This window comes from Carassius carassius, chromosome 45 (genome assembly GCF_963082965.1).
Source record: "Carassius carassius chromosome 45, fCarCar2.1, whole genome shotgun sequence".
NCBI lineage: Eukaryota > Metazoa > Chordata > Actinopteri > Cypriniformes > Cyprinidae > Carassius > Carassius carassius.
In genome coordinates this window covers 22,202,708-22,222,462 of record NC_081799.1, presented here as the reverse complement: position 1 = coordinate 22,222,462, position 19,755 = coordinate 22,202,708, and the positions used below count along the sequence as shown (strand labels likewise).

At 35.7% G+C, this 19,755-nt stretch overlaps 2 protein-coding genes across 3 annotated transcripts in view; both read left to right on the top strand.

The window, feature by feature from the left end:
• LOC132127805 (multiple C2 and transmembrane domain-containing protein 1-like) overlaps positions 1-10,003 on the top strand; it is a 30,666-nt gene extending 20,663 nt beyond the window's left edge. Inside the window, exons 12-21 of one of the 2 annotated variants that reach the window (XM_059539936.1) lie at positions 862-964; positions 1,305-1,406; positions 1,542-1,616; positions 3,994-4,113; positions 5,426-5,542; positions 7,044-7,100; positions 8,211-8,320; positions 8,428-8,537; positions 8,724-8,821; positions 8,901-10,003. In XM_059539936.1, coding sequence (XP_059395919.1) covers positions 862-964; positions 1,305-1,406; positions 1,542-1,616; positions 3,994-4,113; positions 5,426-5,542; positions 7,044-7,100; positions 8,211-8,320; positions 8,428-8,537; positions 8,724-8,821; positions 8,901-8,972 — 964 coding nt within the window. In that variant the 3' untranslated portion in view covers positions 8,973-10,003. Of the gene's footprint in view, positions 1-861; positions 965-1,304; positions 1,407-1,541; positions 1,617-3,993; positions 4,114-5,425; positions 5,546-7,043; positions 7,101-8,210; positions 8,321-8,427; positions 8,538-8,723; positions 8,822-8,900 lie in introns of both variants that reach the window. The other variant, XM_059539935.1, reaches the window with a different exon arrangement.
• Positions 10,004-14,840: 4,837 nt separating this feature from the next.
• Positions 14,841-18,162, top strand: tlr8b (toll-like receptor 8b). Its single transcript, XM_059539934.1, has one exon. It carries the CDS (start codon positions 14,858-14,860, stop codon positions 17,897-17,899), a length of 3,042 nt encoding a protein of 1,013 aa, XP_059395917.1. The 5' UTR covers positions 14,841-14,857; the 3' UTR covers positions 17,900-18,162.
• The last annotated feature ends 1,593 nt before the right edge of the window (positions 18,163-19,755 follow it).

Genomic DNA, 19,755 nt, shown 5'->3' with positions numbered 1-19,755 from the left:
AGCAAGATGTTAACTTGCAATTTTAATTTAATTTAAATTAATCAAATTTAATTTAAATTGTCTGATAAAAGGAATTCCAAATTCGGATAAAAAAATTCGAATTCAAAGATAGAAAAAGTCAAAATTGCTTCATTTTTTTATTCCGTGGTGTTGAGTAGACAAACAAGAATTCCAAGATATAAACTCAGAATTCCAAGAAAGTCTAAAATTGCAAGATGTGAGATATAAACTAAGAAATATACGGATAAACAAGGTAAATCGGTTAGAATTGTGAGATATAAATTTGCTTTTGCATGAAAAAAGTGAGACTCTGAAATCATAGAAAAAAAATCTAAATTGCAAAACGTCAGCTCGGAATTTTGAGAAAAAAGTCAGAATTGCAAAATGTAAATTCAGAATTGCAAGATAAAATGTCAGAATTGTGTGACATAAACTTGCAACTGCTAGAAAAAAGTCAGAATTGAGACACAAAAAGTTGCAATTTTTCCTTGGGAATAATATTTCCAAACATTATGTTGCAAATTCTGTTCATGTTGACTTCATGCAGTATTTGTAAATGCGATATACAAAGCCATATTATAGTCAAAACAAATAGAAATTATTCTGCATAATTTGTTGCACACCTTGATCTCAAAAAAACCTACATGACATAAGGTATGATTCATCATCCGATCAAATCCTGCTGTCAAATACCTCCCTATAATTTCCCACAGAAATACGTCCCATTATGGCATTCAGATGCATTGCAAATTCTGTTTAACGCTGACTTCATACAGTATTTATAAATGCAAGGTTAATCGAAATGCTTCTGCATACTTTGTTTTGTGTTTGATGAAAACCTGTCTCTTGTTCACCCTGCAGTAACGTGAAAGACATTCACTCAGTGCTGGAGATCACAGTGTACGACGAGGACAGAGACCGCAGCGCTGACTTCCTGGGTAAAGTGGCCATCCCGTTATTAAACGTAAGCTCGTCTCATTCAGTTTCCTCAAATTCTTAGATCCACGTGTGCTTTAAAAGCTGCGTTTGAAACAAATCGACTCGCCGAACGAGATTGATGGTGGCGCGTCTCTAAAAGCGCACACAGCCGGGCCTCCCGGTGCCTGGCTAATGTCTCGGTGACAGAGGGATGCTGGTAATGAGCAGGTACTTGTCAGAGTTGGAAGTGCTGGAAGGAGGGAGGGACGGGGAGGGAATGTGCGGCTGGCTGTTTGATGCTACCGCTGGGAGATCAGGGGTCAGTCGAGGAGGGGGGTCCGCTGGGGCTTTGCCAGACAGCAGGCTGTCACGTCTTCTTCACACAGATCCGCAACAGTGAACAGAAGGCCTACGTCTTAAAAAACAAGGAGCTGACAGGGCCAACAAAGGGGGTCATCTTTCTCGAAGCAGACGTCATCTTCAGCGCCGTAAGTGTGCACTGCGCCCGGAGCGCAGGATGTTGTGTCTTTTGTTTCCACACTGTGGAATATGCAATAATTATTGATGCATAGAGAGCTCCAGCGCTAATTAAAACAAATCATATTTCTTCGTTTCTCTTCAAGGTGAAAGCCAGTTTGCGGACGTTCGTTCCACCAGAACAGAAGTACATCGAAGACGAGGCCAAAGTCTCTAAACAGGTAAAATAACAAAAATGTAACTATTCTTAAAAAGGAATTGTTCATGCTGCTTTTTAATTCTGTGAAACACACATTACATGAAAAATCATTACACAGCAGTTTCCATAAAAATGAGACTTCAAAGTGCCCAAAAACACCCCAAAACTAGTTCAAATGCCTTGTGTTGTGCCATACATTCAAAGACTGTACGGTACTGATATAAAAGCAATGTTTTTATCTTTATCTTTTTATTTTTATTATGACTTTTTTAAATATATAGCTTATTTTAATATATATAGTTTATTTATTTATGGTTCGTACTTATTTCAGTTTTAATTTTAATTATTTTAGTACATAAATTCAAACTGAATGATTATGAGAAATGTTTCCTTGTCAACTATCTCAAATTAAAAGGGAATACGATCTGCCAAAAGGGACTATGGATGAAAATTAGCCAGTGTTGGCTAAATCTGGTACATGTTACATATTAATGTATTATTAATGTGCATTGACTCTTATTAAAATGCATTTAAAAATATTTTACTTATTCATATTCAGTTATCATTCATTTTTATTTCATATTTTCATGTTTATTTCAGTTTTATTTTAATTTTTTTTCATTAAAATTTTTTTTCTCATTAATATTTTTATAAACTTTTCTTTCAGTTAAAGTTTCAGTTATAAATTGTTTTTTATTTTAATTATACATTTTATTATTATTAAAACGATTTTAAAATGTTTAAAGTAATGACATTTTTTTAATGCTTTTAGTTTTAGTAAACTATTATAACCCAGCTTCAGAAGACTTTGAATACATATCGCAAAATCCTACGGACCGCTTGGTTTCCTTTTTTTGGGAGATTCTCTACATGTTTGTTCCATACATAAAATAACAGCATGCGGGTGTGAAACCACATTAAGTTAAAACACATTTAGTAAATAATAACATAATATACATTTTAAGTGAACTGTGCCTTTAATCTAATGGCTGCAATCAAATCTAAACCACCCCAACGAGGGCCGGCGGTCCCATGCCCGCCACACAATAGGCCGACGTGTTTGGGACAGGGGGCGCAAGCGCTGAATCGCTGCATTTTCCCCCTTGCCCTGCCGCTCTAGGTGTTGAATAGAAATGTCAAGCCGGCCCTCATGAGAGGAGAGGGGCCACCCCAGAGGGCCCGGCTGCGGCTCTACGGCTGTGCCTGCTCATTGTCCTCTCTCTCAATGTGCCTGCGTGACAAAAGCGCTGAATTGGAGGGGCTGGGCTGAATCAGACGCTGTCACAAAGCTGCGCATTGAGCAGAACAGACCGATTCTTCAGTCCTTTATGCCCGTCTCAGTGAAGAGTTCAACCACGGATTCGGCCCGTATATCTAACCCCAGCTGTCAGTCACACCGTCACTTACGGAGATGATTACATTCACCTCGTTTTTTGATATGCCATGAGTTTTGTGTTAATCATGCGTATCAGAACAAAGTTGTTTGATTTTCTTTAGTTCGGTTTTTAATTGAAGAGAATAATATTCATGTTTTATAACAACAAAAAAGTAGATATAAAATAAATAAAGTACCTAAATAAAATTTTTTAATGTTTGTTGTGTAAAAGTTGTAATTTTATTTTTGATGTACTCCTTTTAAAATGTTTAACTGTCAGTAAGATTTTTTTTCAATTAATACTTAAATTAATTAAAGGTGACAGTAAAGATTGAGTTTTACATTATAACATTAATAATGGTAAAAACTTAAATTGATCAAACGTGACAAATACATTTATTGTTATAAAAGATTCCTATTTCAAATAAATGCTGTTCTTTTGAACTTTCTATTCATCAAAGAATCCTGGATGTAGCATGGAATTGCTACATTCCAAAAATGTAGCATTAAAAGCAGCAAAACTGTTTTCAACATAATAATACAATTATAATTATTATTGTTTATTGAGCAGCAAATCAGCATATTAGAACTATTTCTGAAGGATCACATGACAATGAAGACTGAAAGACTGAATGAAATTTGAGTTGTAATAACGGTAGTGCATTATTTGAATGTTTTGGCTAGAAAATATATCATATAATTGTGTGTGTGTGTGTGTGTGTGTGTGTGTGTGTGTTATAAAAAGTTTTAAAATTGATATTGAATGTACTTATAAAATATATTAGATTATTATTATATAATGTATTGTGTAAATATTTGGGTGGTTTTTTTTACATTTGAATATTCTTTTGGTTTGAATATATGTCATAGACATATAAACATAAAACATCAGTATATTTCAGTATAATATTGGAAATAATATTTCAGGTATTCAGGAGTATTCTCTAATAATGATCATTATTTTTGAGGAGGCTATATTGTGGTTTATGGTAACAGCTCTTTCTGTCTCATATTCTCACGTCAGATGCTGCAGCAGAATTTTAACCGAGTGAAGCGCTGCGTTCTCTTCCTCATTAACGCGGGCTCCTACATCAACAGCTGTTTTCAATGGGAGTCCCCCCGCAGGAGTTTATGTGCTTTCTTGGTAGGTGGCAAAACTCTTAAATATACACACAGAAGCAAACACCGTATTGATATGATACACACAACTCAAAGAAACCCAAACTCACTTTTTAAAGATAGATAGGTCTAGATAATAGATGTACACACTGTATATTTTATAGATTGAGTGTGTTTGGTGACTCTTGTGTGTGTTGAAGGGCTTTGATGTGTGAAGTGCGCTCGTAGTTTAGCGCTGAAGCACTCTTGAGCTAAAACGAGTAGATGTGATCTCTTAGACGCCGTCCCTCTGTGTGTGACCTCAAGCCCGACCTCACCCCGCGCCCCTGCCTGCCCCGCTCTGAACACCTCAAGAGCCCTTCACTTCACACGGTTCCCTCTCGCTTTCACACACTTCCCTCCTGTACCTGAAGGAGGCGCTGAGGACTCGGAGTCTCCATCACAAAAGATTCACTCTTCTTTCTTCATCCCTACCTGTTCATGACAATTAACTGACCGAGATTTGACCTCCCTCTTTAAACAGTGAAGTTCAGCTCTGGTTTACCGCTATGACTGCAAACGTAAAGTAAAACTCATTTACAATACAGTAACAAAAACTATAAATCCATTCCAGCTCAAATACCTGATAGGATAAACCACATCAAAAGCCTCTGTGACCATCATATATACATACATACATATATATATATTGTGAAAAATGTAAAATAGGTGTTTTTTATATAAATATTGTATATTAATATATTTTAAAAATGTATTTATTTCTAAGGTGGAATATAAAATTTTTACATATACTAATATAAACTAATGTATATATATATATATATATATATATATATATATATATATATTTACACATACACACACCAACATTAAAAAAAAAAGTCTCTTATGTTGACTAAGGCCATATTTATTTGATTTAAAAAAAAATAAGCACAACTTTGTGAAACAATTTAAAATAGCTGTTTTTTTTTAAATATAAATATTGTATATTAATATATTTGAAAAAAAAAAATTATTTCCAAGGTGGCAAAAAGTAATTGACTCTTTTGATCAAAAGTATTCATTTAAAAAAATAATCCACATGGTCAAACTTTGGCGTGATGATGTGTAGATAGATACACATAGTCACATATTTGGAAATCATAGAACCACACAATATAATTAACTATTTTCGAATATTTTATTATTGAATATTCAATATTAACTCTATTTACTTATAAACATTAGCAGATATCTTTATTGTAACTAGGAATTGTTATCATGAAAATGGAATTGCAAGACATCTATTAGTTGATAAAATGATCTAAAAATAGAATCTTTTCGTTGCGATTGCTCAGATCTTTGTGGTGGTGGTTTGGAATTTCGAGATCTACATGGTTCCATTGTCCCTGCTGCTGCTGCTGGCCTGGAATTACTTCCTGCTGGCCTCGGGGAAGGAGTCGCGCGAAGGGAACGTGGTGAGTCTGTTTATAGATGTTGACTGTCCAGTCTAATGAGGGCTAAATTTGTGATATTTATCTTTAGCTCACTCTAAGCACGTGATTGTTGCAGGCCGTCACAGGAAATTGCAATGTCTCAACCTACCCAAACCATCTTTGATTATTTGAACCAACCGTCAACGGTTCCTGGTTAATAAACAGCTAGGTTTTTATAGGTGTATGCACAGCTGGAATTGAATGTTTTTATTCCAATCACTTCAGGTAATTAAAAGTAGCGCAGATATAGAAGCTCTTAAATGTGCCATTCCACTTACCTGGTGTATTTACTTATCGCATTTTCCAATTAAATTGTGTCAAACTAATTTCATGCCATCGTGAAATGTTGCCAATCACACTAAGTGTGTACGCAAAACTCCCTGCAAATTGATTCCATTTTAATTGTCAAAATGGCGTGGAATGAGTGCTGATGACTTTCAGTGCGCAGCGTTCTGGAGAGGGTGTTCGCTTCCCAATTAAGCCATCAAAATTTGAATTACATTTTTATTCAGGAGTATCCAGTCAAAGAGTCAGTGGCGATGTGCATCAGATAAATCTCAAAACAATAAAAGAATAATTTTCCACTACTTTGCAAATTAAAATATGGAATTATCATATTGACCAGCATGAATTTCTACATTTTCTAAAAGCTAGATTTCAGTTGACGGACACATGACAGATACGTGAAAGAATCCTTTTCACATTCAGAAGGAGACTGACACAAATATATACAGTCTGTCACCAATGTGAGCCGTATGCATATGTTTTCATATGTGGCCTAATGCTAATAAATGGCAGAACAGTTGCCATTAGATTGTCATCAGATTAGATTGTCTATATGTGAGTGTTTAATGAGGAAAATGTTATTGCTCAGAGGTTGATCTTTCATCGCTTGAGAGACTTAATGGAATTCTCGGTTGTTTTATTTAGATATCAACTTCATCTACGATGTTTCTTTTAAAACTGATGAGAAAAATACAAATGAGATGGTTCTTCACATAGAGTTTATGAGGGTTATCATAGATATAAAATTGTGATTTACAGGCCTGGAAAAGATAGAAAAAAATAGTCAAATATTAAAAAGTCATGAAAATTGTTTAACTCATATAAAATATTTTAAATGTAATTATTATTAATCAGTGTTTTTTAATATTATCAGGTAAATCAAGAGTGACTTGGAAATGTTCTTTGGAAATTTGTCAGAAGATTCCTACTACAAAATAATCCGGATAGCATAGCTCAGATAATTTAGTTTTGTAAGAATTTAAAGAGAAATGTTTAAGTTAACGCGAAGAACTTATTGCGATTAAAGTTCTTATTGACAAATCTGAGTAAAGTTTAAAGAAGCATGTACATTTCTAAGGTATAGAAGTTTCTATTTGCTCTTCTTTTTTTATCTCATTACTGCTTTCGTTCTAGCAAAATCCACTGAGATATTAAAAAGATGACTTTTGTGATTTTTCTTATTGTTGCTTCATAGCAAGTGATAGAGGACCTTCTCGAGGATGTGGATGAAGAATATGACAAAGATGACAAGGTAACCAAACACTGAAAGGTAGCCTCTTTATTTCCTTATCAACTCATTAAGACTCTTCTTTCCACCTGGTGACATGCATGGCTGAAGGAAATCTACCATTTCTATCGTTTGTGGTCTTGTGTGTTAGCTGAAGCTCTCGGGGACAGCTGAAAGGTTGGCGTATGGACACACAGTTTAATATATGTGTCAGTGCTATAGTTTAATTGCACCTGAGGCTTGCTTTGCCAAATATATTCAACATATCCCAGATGTTTAACTCCAGCCATTTTTCGCATTCCCATAACCCTGTGTGCACCACAAGGCAGCCATTAGCGGCCTGACCTTTGACCCTGGGAGCTAACTTGGGTATTTTGGCACAAATGACCCAGACACCTGTTTTCCATTCATAAGGACCCCTCATAGGCCCGGGCTAAGCCTGGACATATGTTTGCACTTAGCTTACTGCCGGCTGGTCATGAAAATATGCAGAGGGTTGGTATCACTCTCCAAGCTTTCAGAAATTGTTCCCACTAATTTATGGGGACAATTGATTTGTTGAACCCCAACTCCGTAAGTAGTCAGAGAAAGAATAACACAACTTTTCCATCCGACCCGACGCAGGTGAAGCCTGGGGTGCAGAATAAAGGCTGTCAGGCATGATCAAACAAGGGAAAAACACAAGCTGGCATGGTTTGAACAGCCAGTTTTTTACTTAAAAAATGACAATCTAATAGATCAAACATAGCCTACTCCATAAAAAAGTGTGTTTCTTACTGACACAGGAAGTTGGGATGGGACATGTTGAAGTGCTGTCCCTTCTTTAATAGTCAAAAGACTTTAGTTTGAAAAAGTTTGATAAGGTTTTTTAATGGTTTTTAGAATAAGTCTAATGTGTTTAAGTTTTGTGTTAAGCTACACCAACTAACCTTTTAGTCTATGAGACACCAGACAGCAAACAAAAGCTTCCCCACCCCCACGTCTTTCATTTCTTATAACGAAACTAAACAACTTGTGTTACCTTTCTAGAAGATTTTCAACAGACCGTAGCTCTACTGTTCAAAATCTGTGTACGTATGACAGAATGAATTCTGTTGTGTAACTTGCCATGCATGCTTGTGTGTTCAACAACAGGACTCGGAGAAAAAGGGCTTATTTGACAAATTCTATGCAGTTCAAGATGTGATCATAACGGTTCAAAACGTTCTGGATGAAGTGGCCTGCTTCGGGGAACGAGTGAAGAAGTGAGAAACTTGGATGTTTTTCATACTGTTTAAGCTTCCTTTTTTAGTAGCATTAACTTTGTGTCATGAATTTATATGTTAATTCTCATGCCGTTCCTCTCTTTCAGCACGTTTAACTGGTCTGTGCCTTTTCTGAGCTGGCTAGCCATTACGGTGCTATGTGCCGGTGCCACGCTAATATACTTTATCCCACTACGATTCATTGTGCTGGTCTGGGGTGAGAAATCATAGTGCTTTTGTTAAACACTTTCCCAATGGTTTACTATTCTGATTGTTTATTAGAAATTTATAATGGCATAATCTGATGCATTTTTTATATACGAGATGTTTTCTTGCATTGTAATGATTTAGGATATAATATCTTGGATGTTAGAAGGATATGAAACATGCATGTCCCACACAGGTATCAATAAATTCACCAAAAAACTTCGGGACCCCTACAACATTGAGAACAATGAGCTGCTGGACTTCCTGTCTAGAGTTCCGTCAGATGTCCAGTTGGTAAGTGATCAATGATAAGTGACGTATTTTCATTCGTTTGCATGATTCACAACAGGATTGTGCAAAATCTGCTCATCAGGTTCAATACAAAGACCTCAAAGCAGAGACTTCTCAGAGTCCCAGCAGGAAAAGGAGGAACAACCCCGGATAGACCTTGAACTGTGACATTGTTTCTAAATCAACAGTTCACATAAAAAACACTTTCAAATGGAGATTGTTTAAAAAAAAGAAAGAAATATTTCTAGCATTATTTATGCAAACTTGCACAACTATAATAGCACAAATCTCAACTGTTCATAAAATGTTCTATCATTATTTATATCTATTCCAATTTTTATTCCGTCACTGATTCACAGTCAGCGTTTTGAACATTTTTATTCAATGAGATTTATGTGAAGAAAAATGCTGCAAACCAGATTCAAACTTGTGTCACCCACGTGAGCACCATAGCTCCAAAAACATGTGCCTAACACAGCTCCAGCAGTCAGTTGAGACTGTATAACGTAGATTCTGGTGCAAAAAATATTAGCTTGAAAATGTTTAGCTTTCGTAAACGTCTGCATAATTTCATAAATGCAACTGGTCTGACCACAGCGTTTTTTCTTAAAAACATGTCAAAACCTTCCAGTGAACTTTGCACCTTTGAGGTCACTCTTCAAATAATTTTCCTTAGATAGTTATTTTTATCCACAAGCACATATCATATTGAGAAACTGCATGCTGTGCATCTAAATCAAAAGAATGTATGTGTGCATATAAAAAAGTTACTGTAAATACACAATGTGGAAACATTTGTTATGTTGTTCTGGACATGTTTACCCATGAAAGATGTCATATGCTATGATGAATGAAGAAATGGTGTTTAATTATCATATATGTACATTGTGTTGTTTGTTAATGATTCGTCAATTGTCTATGAGCATGTAAGTGTTATGCAGATGTACTCAAGGACATAAATTGTTATTAGTTGGAGGAATTCACCAAATTTCTAATTGAGAACATTTGTGCACATTCAAAGAAAAAGGCATGTTTATGCAGGGCTGAAACCAACCAATGAAAACCTCTCTCTGCGATTTATTTTCCAAAAGTATGAAATAATATTTTTTTTCTGAATATTGCTGGTTTTATTTGTATTTATTGGTCTTCAAACGATGAAACATGAAATCACATTTGCAATCCTTTTACTTGTGAACTGTGCTTGTAATTTACTAAATGAAATGTAGAGCATGACTTGATTTTATCCATCAGGGACTGATTGGATTTATTTATGACTATTTTTTATTTGGCACAATGTGCACCAATGAAACATTCACAATAAGACAAGAGAAAAAAAGATCAGTTTTGTTTTCATGATGACTTTAACCACACCCCACCTAAATAAATAAATTCATTAATTAAAAACGAATTAATACATGCAATTAAACATGGTGCCATGGGGTTTTAAATGCATATGCCATTGCATAAGCCAGTATATCCTCCTTGTGTCAAATGTAGATTGTTAATCATTTGTCCAAGAGCATCCAATTAACTAATCCAGATTAGAGATCCAGTATGTATGAAGTGATGCATTTCTCAGATGGGGGAGGGACAGTAACAGATAACGAATGAGTCATCAGGTGGAGTTTTGTGTCTACATTAACACGTTCATATGGGCAACTGGAAGGTCCATCTCCCAGTTACAAAGGAAAGGTTTATAATTAGTTTCTTTAATCTCTGTCTTATTAAATAAATGCTTCTTTGGGAATCAGGACAGACTAATTGAGCTATGAAGGGCATCTTTTTAAAGTAGTAAAAGAGCAGTCTCTCCCATGGCCTGAGCTTTTAAAAGAGATTAATGAGAATTTATAACTGTCTTGGGATTCCCTTTTCACTTCAATAAAGACCCATGTAATTCTTCACAGTACTCCCACTGATGGTGTAAAGGTACAGAACAAGATGGTTGAGTAAACATATACTATAGCTGTACAATGAGTACACTAAACAAAGGAACAAGTGTCTGTTCTAATTTACAAAGTTATTTTTGCCCTAAAATTGGAGAAGTTGCAATTGCTCAATTTTCAGTTCAACAATAGATCAACATTTAAAAACTTGACTGCTACTGTAGGCTATATATGTTTTTGCATTTTCAGGGATCTGTGGTGAACGTGCAAGTAACATTTCCCCCAAAACTGAAGAAAAACAATAGATTTCATTTAACAAATTTTTCATTATTGCAATTTTATTGCATTATAAAAAAAACATGCATCTTTTAGACTTGCACTCTATTCAATTACTATCAGCTTGTTTTCTTTAAAAAAAATAAAGTAACACTAGCTAGCATATGAAAAAGTTATAAAAGTTAAAAATAAATGAATATTATTTTAAATGATGTAAAAGTACATATATTATTTATATTAATATATATAATATATATTTCCAGATAGTATATTTATATATATATATATATATAATTAAATTTCATTTAAAAATAATATATACATTTATTTTTTTCTTTTAATTTAATGTATACTATTTTTTTCATATGCTATCTGGAAACCCAGTCACACACAATACAAAAACAAAGCTCTATGCAAGCAAAAGTGACTCTTTTCCTGTGCAAATCACCAATATTATTGAACTGCAGTCCTCCTCAAGAGCTTGAAGCTCATCCTCGCAGCTCAAACATTACGCCCTGGGCAGAATTCAACACCCCCTCAGGCTCAGGTACCCCAATGGATCATGAAGGGTGAAAAGGGTGAAAAGTGTAGCATGCAACCTGGAAACCATTGTCAAGAAAGATTGTACTTATTGTGTCTCGTTACTCACATTGTTAAAGGTAAGGCTTTGCTCATATGTTGGAGAAAGTAGTAGCAGAAGCACATCTCATGAGTTTTGTTTGCATCTCAGACTAGGCATGAGTGCTTTCTTACACACTCTTGTGCGATCAGAAAGAATTTCTAGTAAACAATGTCCTAACACTTTCATTTCAAACTCAAGATTTCCACCACACATAACTACACAACAGCACTTACACAATGCACGATGCTGAAAGGAGTAAAACAACAAATTACAGAGTAAAACACGCCTACGTAATGAACCATGCCTTGTTCATCTCCATACCTCATCCCTACTGATCAGAAATACCAAAGACTGTGGCATGGATACAAAACATTTAAAATTAATAATGGTCCGATCTGTATGTGGAACACGTAGCAGCGGTTGGAAAGCAATGCATGAAAGCTGCCCCCAGGTGCTGAGCAGAATATGAGCACTGGCACCTCTGCGGGTTCACATAAAGTGCTATGCATCTAATTGCTAGAGTGTCCACTCACAGTCAGCGTGTTTCTCCACGGCATACTAATGTACTCGTGGCTCCACATGGAATGAGTGCCAGTCTGGCCTTGCATACTCCTGGTGTCTGTAGAGCTGATTTGGGGGGATTTTAGCCATTGCTGGAGAGCTGTGCAAACAAAAGAAACAGACTGCTTAGCGTTTGCAGACCAGGTTATTGTTTAGATCTGCCTGCAATGGTCACAATTTCACTGTTTCAATCGAAGATGGTAGATCTGACGCATCAAGTAGGATTAGAAGGTTAAGAAAGGACTGCTATTGAGTTAAGTGTTTACCCTTCTTTAGGTTTTTGATATTTTGGTTTGGTTCAATCGCACAATATGACTACCTATGCTTCCTTTGCAATTATTTTCTGCAAGTTCTTGTAACATATAATATTGTTGAAGATAATAAACAGAATTTTGAAGCTACACCATCTAACTACAAAAAGTGTCTTTCAAAAAAATAGGCATGTATATACAATGCTCATGTTGTTCCAAACCTGTATGATTTCTTTTTTCTATAGAACACAAAAGAAGATATTTTGAGAAATGTCTCATTCTTACGGAGCCCCGCACATGACATGTAAGAAAAAAAAAATTTGTATGCACAATTTACAGAATCGTTCCCTCGAAGGACTAAAACGTGCACATGATTACTATTTTGTTCCTTCAAACTAGTAAATTGTTTGCACAAAGTTGAGGGAATGAAATAGTAAATCGTGCAGACGATTTATCCTACTATTTTTCCCTGCATGCCATGTTCGGGGCACCGTACATTCTTTTTGCCCATGCAATAAAAGTCAATGGGGTCCAAAAAAAAAAAAACTATGTAAACGATTAAGGTCAGTAAACAATGACAGAATTTTTCATTTTGGAGAGAACTAGCCCTTTAAGGCACACATATTCAATTCATGTATTTTGGTTAACTGGAAGAGAAATGAGGAAGCATTCTGAAACTTGAAATAGGAAACTACTGTCAAAAAAAAAAGAAGAAAAAAAAGAATCCATATAAGCTGACTGATATCCCTTAACCATGTCCTCCTCTTCTATAGACTGCTCTGGTAAGCACACTTTCTGATCTGTTTTACAACTACACAATGGTTTAGGATCAGTCACTTTTTATAATTATATTTTTTAGTAAGACACATTAAATGGTCAAAACGTGACAGTAAAGCCACTTATAATGTTACAATAGATTTCAAACTACATTTTATTTAAAAAAAAAAATTTGTTCTGTTACTGTATTGCTTTTTCACAGTTGTAATTTTTCTCCTCACCTTTTTAGTAGTTAAATTAAATTGTATTCATTAAAAAGCATGTCTAATGAATTAAAATCATGAAACATACATTTTAACAACAATTTATTTAAAGTTGAACAAAAATTACGTTTAAGGCCCTATGAAATGTTTTATTTTTTCCTCACTATATTATTTATATTTTTGTATTGTAACCAAATTCTGTGTTTAAGCATGTCTAATTATTTGACTGTATAAACAACATAATTTATTAATTAATTTTTTTCTTAAAGTAGCCTTATGAATTTTTTTCCCTTCAGAAATTCTGTTTTGTGTATTTACATTTTTCTGGTTATCAAATGAAGGCATGAAACATTAATTTCATTTAATTATTGAAAATAACTTTTTATATGTACTATTCAAATTCAAAAATGGAAGAAATGCCGTGTGATTAATCCTTAAAAAATGTTTATTTCATTTTAGTAGTAGTATAGCAGCCTAGTAGTAGTAGGCAATGTACATTCTACTGAATAATAGTACCAGAGATTTACTTGACAGGTTGCCACGAATACTTTTACAGTTCTGTGTATGTGATATGACCAGACTGTATAATATGACGCTAGTTTTACTCAAATCAAACGGTTAAATTTTCATGAAGTGACTCTCATATCAGTTTTGGAGATATTAATGTGTTTCCGTCCTCATTTAGTGAGACAGCAGACGCTAAAATTACCGCGGGCGTCACGCGCGCTTCAGTGTGTGTGTGTGTGTGTGTGTGGTAAATGAAACCATGCGTATGTGGCTTTCATTAACAGAAACACACAGAACATGCAGGATTCATGTTTAATCGACTTTTGTGGCTTTATATTTACAGATGCATATCGTGTAATGACCTACTTTTGAATAATTAATTAAAAGTTTGAGTTAAACTCTGAATTGTGTTTTTATGACTGGATAAAGACTACACTGCGTAATATTCCCACTTATCAAGCGTCCACTTGCCTGATGTAAAGTTAAAATATCTTACATCACTGGTGAAAGGCCAAGTGTAATGCAAATATATTTGAAAGGTCTAGGTGAGGATATCGTCACATTCTCGCGAGACCAGTCAGACACATCGGATCTTACGAGATCTCGTGCCAAGAAATCTCGTCACACCCCTTAATATATATATAAACATTTAAATGTTTATAATGATTTAATGTGGACAGAAAACTGCTGAAAGTTCAGGATTGCTATCACATGAATACATTTAAAATATATGTCAAAATATTTATATTTTTACAGTTTTTTCATCAAATAAATGCAGCTTTGGTGAGCATAAACATCCAAAACCATTAAAATGTATTTTTGTTGTTGTTTTGTTTAGCTTTTTAGTAGTTTAGGAGTAGTTTTTTTTTTTTTTTTGGCATATACCCAATTTGGACAGCTTCAGACAGTAACCAATAATTCATTCTCTCATTCACAGGAGTCCCCGAACCCTTAAGAAAATGAGACTTGTGTTGATTTTGATATGTACTCTCCATTCATCTCAAGGCCTCATCTGGCCTTGGAGAAAGCTTCCATGTGATGTGACACTGTCCAACAGCTCTGTTGCCTTGGACTGTTCAGGAAGATCTTTGAAAAGAATTCCGAAAAACCTGATCTGGAATACAACTGAACTAGACTTTGCGAATAATAAAATAAAATACCTCCCAAAGGACGCCTTCTGGAATCTGACTGATGTTACACAGATAAACCTCAAAAATAATCAGATTGAAAAATGTCTTGAGAATGGGATTTTTTCAAGATTGGCTAATCTTAAAACCTTGCTTCTTGATTATAATAAGATTACAGTATTTCCAAGAGACCTCCCTCCTGGACTACAGTGGCTGAGCCTCAATTCCAACCAAATCAAGACAATTGGACCCTCAGATCTTGCAGGAATAAAGAAACTAAAAGTTTTGTCATTAAATAGAAACTGTTATCATAATGTCAGTATAGAACTGGAAATTCACAATGAAACATTTCAACATTTAAATCTAACCAAGCTAGAACTGTCTAGAAATGGACTGTTAAAAATACCACATGCTTTACCCAAATCCCTCCTCACACTTTCACTTCTCCTAAATAAGATTGACTATGTTCATACCTCTGACCTGAAGAGCCTAACAAACCTTCGAGTTCTTGATTTATCTGGAAACTGCCCTTTTTGTTTCACTGCTCCTTTTCCATGCACTCCCTGTCAGACAAAGAATAACGCTCTACAAATTCATCCGGATGCTTTTAGTGAACTATCCAAACTACAAGACCTGCGACTCTCTGGGAATTCTTTACAAACAATCAACCCATCATGGTTCCAGAACCTTACTATGTTAAAGTATTTGTATCTTTCCTTCAACTCATTGATAAGTGAATTTGAAAGCGGACAATTTTTCAGTGTTCTACCAAAAGTGGAAGTTGTAGATTTCTCATACAATAATCCGTCTCAAAACTTTTACCATAGAATTAAACTCTCAAAAGGTTTTGCTAGTTTGAAATCACTACAAACACTTCACCTAGAAGGCTATATGTCCCACAGTCTTTGTGAGGAAGATCTCCGACCTCTCTTTGGTTTGAGAAACCTATCCGTTCTAAACTTGGGAGTCAACTTTCTCCAACATCTCAATTTATCAGTGTTCAGGAACTTTCACAACCTGTCTTTGATTTCATTGATTGACAACAGGCTAACATTCACAAATCCTTTTCGGGGACAGGAGTGTAAAAGTGACATCCTTTCTGATAACAATGAAGGAGACCGCCGTGAAGGCCCCTACATTCACACAAATGAACAATTCCGCCATTATCCTCCATTTACCAAAGCTGAATGCCTGGCAACAGGACCAGTTTTGGACCTCAGCAAGAACAACATTTACCATATCAATCCATTTTTCTTCAAAGGAACAGAGAACATCACTTGCCTCAATCTTTCCTTCAACTTCATTGCTTCCTATTTCAATGGAACAGAGTTCACTCACTTCCCCAGGATTAAATACCTTGACTTGTCTCACAACAGAGTCTACATGCGTTCAGATTCTGCCTTAAATGAACTGAAAGAATTACAAGTTTTGGATTTAAGTCACAACAAACATTACTTTGAGGTGGCAGGTGTAAGGAACAGTCTGACGTTCCTGGAAAACCTTCAGTTCCTCAAAGTGCTCAACCTCAGTTGGAATGAAATAAATTCACTAACCAACAAGACTCTGAGGAGCGACTCACTAAAGGAACTACAGTTTCAAGGCAATCGACTGGATATTATGTGGAAGAAGAACTGTGGATTCAAAAGTCTTTTTAAATCTCTCTCGAACCTAACACACCTTGATATATCATATAACAAGCTTAATCAAATACCAGATGATATATTCAGCTATTTTCCAAGGACGCTAACATATCTTAGCATCAGTAGGAACACTCTTGCCAATTTTGAGTGGGATCAGCTCGAATATTTACCTGAGCTGGAGACTCTGGATCTAAGTATGAACAAACTGAGTAAGGTCACTGGAAAGTTATCAAAGCATACAAGCTCACTGAAGGTCTTAGACTTGAGCCATAATCTAATCGCCAAGTTGCAGCACAGCTTTCTCAAAGATGTCAAAAGCCTGCTGATCCTCAGTCTTGCTTTCAATCGCTTGCAGCACTTCAGTGATGCATCCTTCCAGACAGGTAGTGATCACTACTTACGCATACTGGACCTGCAGAGAAACCATATCTACTGCACCTGTGATCTTCTGGACTTCATTCTCTGGTTAGAGAAAAGTGAGACTGTCCTTCCTCGTCTTGCAACAGATGTCTTGTGCTACCTTCCAGAATCCAAAAGGGGGCATCCAATGATCAGTCTAGATTTAAAAAATGCGTGCATCAACAATAGTATTGCTAAAATCCTATATGTACTCACGTCATCCATCATCATTGTCTTGATGTCTACAACTATTGTAATACATGTGTTTTACTGGGACATATCGTACATTTATAACTTCTGGAGAGCCAAAATAAAAAGTTATTACTTGAAGACGAATGACTGCACCTATGATGCCTTTGTTATGTACGACACCAAAGATCCGATGGTGGCAGATTGGGTACTGAACCACTTGCGTTTTGAACTGGAAGATAGAGGAAGACGAGTTCGTCCACTCTGTCTGGCGGAAAGAGATTGGACTCCTGGTATACCGATCATGGATAACCTAAATCAGAGCGTAAACCAGAGTAGGAAGACGATATTTGTCCTGACAGAGGGATTTGTTCAAAGTGGGATTTTCAAGATGGCAGCTTTCCTAGCACAACAAAGGTTGCTGGAAGAGGGCGTGGATGTGATGGTGTTGGTCATATTGGAACCGGTTCTTCGGCAGTCGAGAATCTTAAACTTGCGGCGCTGCCTGTGTGGACACAGTGTGCTGGAATGGCCCAGAAACCCAGCAGCAGAAGGCTTTTTCTGGCAGAGTTTGAGAAACGCAGTAAGGTTTGAGAGTCAAGGTGTTCAAAGCAAATTGTTTACAAATTACTTTAGCGGACGATGACTCCGTACAAAATAAGTAGTTTAGATTCAAACACTTCTGCCGTTGAGATTCTTGCTTGGATTCCTTATTCTGAACTGTTTGTGATTACCATTTTGGGGAAATTCTAACATTTATCCTAGTAAATGTACTGTTTAAAACAGTTACATCATTAAAGTCAAGAGTTACGTTAAAATCTATGTAATTTACATAATACATTTTTAAGAAAAGTAATTTCTGTCATGACAACTCTCAGAGGAATTGGCATGGTAATATACATGACAATTTTAATGTGTTTGGTCTTGGAGGAATAGAAGCTGCTGCAGCTGCTGACGCAGAGAAGGTACAGACACTTACTACTGCCAATACATCGACAACATGTAGCTGTGAGCATGTAAGAAACACTGCTGCTGCACATAACATATGGCCTATGAAATATCCGTGATATAGCATACAGGTAGAGCTGGAGAAGGTGGAAGGTTTCTAAAGCACGCTGCAACTGCTACTGCAAGCACTAGCCAAGTATTTGAATGTTGAGCTGCAAGCTCATTGGCTGCTGATACAAAAAGAATGAATCAGCTGGGCCGTGTGATAATGATGTCATTATGTCAGATTGAGTTTGACCTATCGGACTGCACCATATAGAGTTTCATGCCAGCATTTTGGATTTAAGTTATTTTTGTGATTTTAAGTGTTTTGTGAAACACTCTTTTTCAGAGAAAAGATAGGTTGAAAGAAAACTTTTTTTGCAATCAGTATGAGACACACTATCTAGAACTACATTACCAATCATGCTTATACGTCAACAACATCTTAAATATATTGTGATTTTTACCTACATGGGGTAAATTGTATTGTATACTAATGTAACAAGAAACACTTGTTTACAATTAGTTTTTATTCCTCGAAACCAAAGTGTTGTGACATTTTTTGCCAACACTGTCACTTCCTTCTTAAGCTAATTTTATAAACAACTTCCCAGTAGTCTCAGTTATGGTGCAATCAGAGTCACATTTGTACAAGAAAATACCCTGATGTGCTGTATCACTCTAGAGAGCGATACAGCACGGGGACAGATTTTTATCAGTGCCTTTTGTGGACTCACATAGTTACAATACACAAACACACAGTTTCTCCAGCTCTCTATGTCCTTCCCTTTTTTCATCTTTTATTCATCATGAAACCACTGATGAAAAATTCATGACTCCAGGCAATGAAATGAATGCAAAATGAAAACTGTGGGCGTATAAAAACGGTGAGAGAAAGAATGTCTCTATCCTGGGTGACGCTGGCACAAGGTGCGGATCACGACGAGGGCAGTGGTTTCTGGAGAGCAACTATCTGCTAACTCTTTCTATGTTAATAAAGTAGATAAACTTCTGATGGACCCGTTTCATTTCTAGCATCATGAGAACCTGGGTAACTACATTGTGTGCTTGCTGAAGAATATTATAGCTTACCAGACCAAAAATCATCCCATCCACTGGAGGCCAACCATGAGAAACAAAGCAAAAGAAATTATGGTTTTCAACATAAGACCAGGAAAATTGCATTATATGTAATACCATTAATGAATAAATGAAGAAAACCTCAAGTGCGTTACTGTTAGGGCATACAATTTTCAACAGTAAAAGCAGGAGGGAAAAAGTTTACTAAAATTGATGTAGAAACAATTTTCATTCAGTAATTGCTCGATTTCACAAACAACTAAAGAAATAGCCAGTTACATTGAATTTAAAGTGAAAATTTAAAATAGAACAACTGACAAAAAATGGCTGTACAGGCAACCACGTGTCAACACATCACAAGATGACATCACTATTGTAAAATTAAGATTCTTAATCTGTCTTTTATGTATAAAATGTAAAAAAATATATATT